The 4,943-nt window shown below is 34.3% G+C and overlaps 1 protein-coding gene across 2 annotated transcripts; it reads right to left on the bottom strand.

The window, feature by feature from the left end:
• Positions 1-324: 324 nt before the first annotated feature.
• On the bottom strand, positions 325-3,874 carry LOC107893288 (remodeling and spacing factor 1). 2 transcript variants are annotated; one of them, XM_041085554.1, is made up of 4 exons: positions 3,626-3,874; positions 2,023-3,210; positions 974-1,931; positions 325-804 (listed from the first exon to the last, which is right to left on the bottom strand). In XM_041085554.1, the coding sequence occupies exons 2-4, from the start codon at positions 3,202-3,204 to the stop codon at positions 551-553; spliced, it is 2,394 nt and encodes a 797-aa protein (XP_040941488.1). In that variant the 5' UTR covers positions 3,205-3,210; positions 3,626-3,874; the 3' UTR covers positions 325-550. The 2 variants fall into 2 exon arrangements, with proteins under 2 accessions (XP_040941488.1, XP_040941487.1); XM_041085553.1 differs by having other exon boundaries at positions 2,023-3,281; positions 3,626-3,790.
• Positions 3,875-4,943: the final 1,069 nt, after the last annotated feature.

Genomic DNA, 4,943 nt, shown 5'->3' with positions numbered 1-4,943 from the left:
TAGCTTGAACTCGATATCCATGAGTGTAGAAGTCAATACTTTTTCCTAACAAGGTAAGATTTTGTGATGATTTGACCATGCTCTAAAGTATAATTTCATGAAAACTAAAAGTATAAATAATAAAATAAAATTATAGTTGCTTAATGAGTCCGAAATCCGAATCTAGGTAAGAAATTAAAAACGGATCCAAGGTGTACCTAAAATATAAAAGTCAATGATTTAATTCAATACATACAAGCAATCTCTCTATTGGTTATTGAAGCTTTGATAGTTCCAAGCACAAAGTTGAAAGCAAAACCAAAAGGTCAAAACAGGGGAACACAGTGAAAAGAAAATTCAGTACTAAAATTTTGACATTGCTCAAGTCTTCAATTAACAATAATCTATTATGGTGATCAAAAGAGAATAGAGCACTTTTTGCAGGCTCAATGTCTGAATTGTAAGTATAAACCAACATAAGGGGGGGAAATATGGTGTTCAAAAAATTTGGTTACTAAATCCTAACCAAAAAAAGAAGTATGCAGAAAGGTGCATTAACTACATCAAATATCTAAAGACCTAAACTTAACCACTGCCTGGATCTTGTATCCATGATCCTCTTCACTACATCTTTTACAAAAGAATCGAAACAAGTTAAGCAACAACCTTTCATTAAGCTCGCCTGACCGGCTGCCACTCTTTCAATGTGTGTACAATTTGATGGTGGTGGTACCATGTGAACCTCACTCCTCCTATGCTCAAGCCCACAAGCAGCCAATAAGGTGTGCATGGAACTTGTTGCTATGTCCGTAAAAGTACCATTGTCTGCATATATTTATAAATAAAGAACACAAGGTAGAACTCAATTAATCACTACTACAAATCATTCACTAACATTAATGTCACCAAAAAACCAAACTGAACTGCGAACGACAAAGTCTAGACACGAAAATGTACCCTACATAAAGTTTATTAAAGATGGGGTTTCACTTACCCAAATCACTATCTCTGGACAAGGCTTTCAACTGGCTTCTAACCATTACTTGCAATTGTTCCTTGGCCATGGAAGAATTGTCCTCATTTCTGACGGAAAATGCTGAACCAAAAACATCAGGCCCAATGTTTGGTCCATTGCGGCACTGATAGAGTTGAGCATCTGAATTGATACCAGCAAGCTCAGGCCATAACATCAAATTAACAGACGTGTTTAATGTTGTGGTAGTTGAATCCTGAACTGCTTGCCTTCTCAAATGGCTCAACCTCGGTGAAAAGAAGTCCCTACTTTGCAGTGAAGAAGAGGGATCATCGTGTAACCCCTCTGTGATTACTGTTTGACCCATTTGTTGTGTCCTTGCTTGTTGAATTGTTGTTTGCCTACTCTGATCAACGTGAGAGTTCACAAAATCAATGCCCATATTGGCAGTTGATATCCCATCAGTCCTACCAACCATAAGACTCATCCTGTTCATGGAACGAAGATTTTGAATCTGGCGGTGTAACCATCGTCTTCCTGTCAGAGTTTGAGCTGCCACTCCAGATACTGGAGAAACAGATGGAAAATCTGCAGTAGGAAATCTAGGAGATGAAAGACCAACAAAACCGGGAGGTAATGGCGTACGAGGTGAAGGCACTACAATGGAGTCTAAACTTTCTCCTACATTTACAATGGGTGAGAATCGATTGTACAAATTGTTTATTGTCCTTTGATCAGGTAAGGGATCTTGAACTTGGGAACTAGAGGACCCGAGGGCAACGGGCCTGCAACCATAACAGTACCAATTTCCTTCAGGTACTTCTCGCCCGAGACCAACACAATAGGTGTGAGCTGATGAATCACAAAGATCACACAGTAACATGAGTTCATCATCCCCACCTTGGTTGCATTCAGAACAAATCACATTCTCATATGGATCAAGATAGCTTCTTAGTTCTTCCTCAGATGGTTGGTAGACCTGCAAAACAAATATGGCCATTTAAAACCATAAAAAGCACGGAAAATGAAAACCCCAACATAAAAATATTGTCAGGGCAAATATAAGATACCTGATCCCGTTTAGGGACTTGAATCACCACATCTCTCAAATCAACTCCTGCTGTTGATCTTGCAGGCTTACTGATTGTTTCAAACCTTTGCTTGCACAAAGGGCATCGAGATTCCACTTTTGACCACTCCATAATGCAGGTGAAACAAAAATAATGACTGCAACAGTTTAGCTTGCCTCTCAATCTTCGCTTATCTTCCTCGGAGAGACAAATGCCACAGACTGACTTTATTACTTCAGCCTTTGTTTCCTCTACCTTCTCCTTACCCTTTTTTCCTGAAGGTTTCTTACACTGGCCTAACTCCTCAACCTCCTGAATTCTCTTTGAGGATGATGAGCTCCTCAAACTAGTTTTTATACTTCCACACAAATGGCTGGCTTCTTTCACCTGTTCCCTCTCTTCCTCCGAGATTGTATACTCATAATCAGATGATCCAGATGAAACAAAATCTGAATCTGAACATATAACATACGCTTTCTTCCTCAGTCCTCCATTTTTTCTGCTCTTTTTTCTCACAGTTGGAGCTTTGTCTATGAAATCACAATCATCATCATCTTCTTCTTCCTCCTCAATTCTCCTTTTCCTTTTCAACCGACATTTCTTCTTTCCTCCTTTTCTCAAAGGCTTCTTAGAAACAGCAGATTTTCTCCTCTTTTTCCTATGGTTGGAAGGAACCCTTTCCCGCAAACCTTGCTTACTAACCTTCTTATTGTTTTTCTTCTTCTTTGTCATAGTCAACTCCTCTTCCTCATCCAAACAATCTTCTTCATCCAGGGTGAATTCCAAATCATCATCATCTTCCTCTTCTTGCTCCTCCTCCTCCTCCATCTCATAATCCTCATCGTCATCTTCTTCATCGGATACAACTTTCCGCTTTTGTGATTTTCTATCCACAATCTTCCTCGTCCTTGCTGAAGACATCGGTTTAGCTTTCAACCAAACAACCTTCCTCACCTCTTTCTCTTCCTCATCATCATCCTCGCCATCAACAAAACTCCCAAAACCCTCTTCCGATGCACACTCATCTAAGGAAGAACAATAATCTTCCACATCGTCCTCAGATTCATCATTTCCCTCCAGTGAAACTACATAATCTTCATCTGAATCATCCGAAGCCTCATCTTTTGATCTGACCCTTCTTTTAAAATTGCTTCTTTGACCAACCTTCCCTCCCCTTACCATCTATTACTGTACCCAAAACCAAAAAAAAAAACTTAAACAAAGACAACCTGTTTTGCATATTCTTTATCATCATCGATCTGTATCACCATACAAAACATAAACAACCGCAAAAACCCAGATCACAAAATCAAATAACTAAAGCTCCAATTGACAAAATTATTCAAAATTTACCCAAAAACAAAACAAAAAAATTTTACCGTTAGCATTTCTTATAGATTAAACTTTTTTCTCGAGAAAAAAGCAAAAAAAGACAGTACTTTTACCATTGAAATCAGGATTCCAGGAGCATAAAATCAAGCAAAATTCATCCAATTTATCAAAAAGAAAGCACCCATAAAAATCTAAACAACCCTTTTTTCCATCAGAATTAAAACCCAAAATAAGCATTCAAATACTCATAACAAAGAAAAAGAGTAATTACCTGGGAAGAGGAAGACAAAACTGAAAACAAAGAAAATTGTGTATTTCTTTTTGGATTTTGCAATGTCTGATAATAATTTTCAGCTGTAGCGTTTCGTTGTCTGATAATGATATAAACAGATAATTTTTTTTTTTACTTTTTTACGTGTAGTAATTTCCTTTTTAGTAACAAAATTAAATGGAAATATGAACGTTGGTAAATTTCTTTTTTTGTAAACAATTATGGCATACACAACTCCGTCACCGCATCGCCGAGGCTACGGTCATGCCCTTTACATCTATAATAAATACAAATATAAATTTGCAATCCAATAAATAAAATAAATATTTTCAATAATAAAATAAGTAATAAGTAATTACAAAAGTAGAAATGGAATAATTGATTAAAAGAATCAAATAAATAAATAAAATATTATACAGATAATTAGTATAAATTTATTTAAATTAGGGTACTCTTCATGAAATTAAACTTATTTACTTTTAATTTTAAAAATCCAATTCCTAATTTATTTTTTGTTAAATTTAAAATTGTGTTATCAATTAAATTTTTTAAAATAAAAAAATATTTACATTCCCCATTTAAGAGCATAGCCATGTCATAGGGTCCCTCTAATAGGACTATGTTTGCGTCTATACATGTATGTATGTATGTATGTATATTCTAATCCCATCTTATTTAATTATTTTTGGGCCATCACATTTCTATTCACTAATTGTCCTCAAAACTTATTGGTCCCTTTATGGTAGTTTTTCTTTACCAATTAATTGCTAAATCATCTTAGAATAGCTTACAACAAATATTCTTGAAAAGCAATTTGTGAAAAAGTAGAGGACTTTAACAAGAAAGGAATGAAATAAATGATTTTATATTTTCCCTTTTTATCACATGAATAAAACCCATTTTCTTTATATATTATATAAACATGGTAAAAGTACTAAGGAAGCCCCTGTACTTAAGGATGAATTGCATTTTGACTCCTCTATTGAAAAAAATGAATAAATTAATCATTACATTTCAAAACGTGCAAATTAAACCCTTTGTTAAATTTTATCTGTGATGATGTGAATGTTAATTTAAATGGTTAATTACTAATTTAGTCCCTAAATTATAACTAAAATATCATTTTAATTTTTTTAAAAAAATTAACTATAATTCTAAAAAAATTAAATTATTTTTAAAAATAAAAATTTCTAAAAATTCAAAATATATATGTAAAAAATATAAAATATTTTAAAAAACCTTAAAATTTTTATCAAACTTTCGAGTCGAGACCCAAAAACCATCATCTTTGTACAAGAATTTCTTCCCTATTTTACAA

This window comes from Gossypium hirsutum, chromosome A13 (genome assembly GCF_007990345.1).
Source record: "Gossypium hirsutum isolate 1008001.06 chromosome A13, Gossypium_hirsutum_v2.1, whole genome shotgun sequence".
NCBI lineage: Eukaryota > Viridiplantae > Streptophyta > Magnoliopsida > Malvales > Malvaceae > Gossypium > Gossypium hirsutum.
The sequence above is the reverse complement of the archived record's forward strand: the minus strand, read 5'-3'. Positions and strand labels throughout refer to the sequence as shown.

Bases quoted from the DNA above. Each gene is read 5' to 3' on its own strand.
- LOC107893288 (XM_041085554.1), bottom strand. From the start codon at position 3,204: ATGGTAAGGGGAGGGAAGGTTGGTCAAAGAAGCAATTTTAAAAGAAGG. The intron at 1,932-2,022 runs GTATCTTATATT...TTTGTTTTGCAG, and splicing joins AAGTCCCTAAACGGGATCAG to GTCTACCAACCATCTGAGGA. The intron at 805-973 runs GTAAGTGAAACC...AAATATATGCAG, and splicing joins GTCCAGAGATAGTGATTTGG to ACAATGGTACTTTTACGGAC.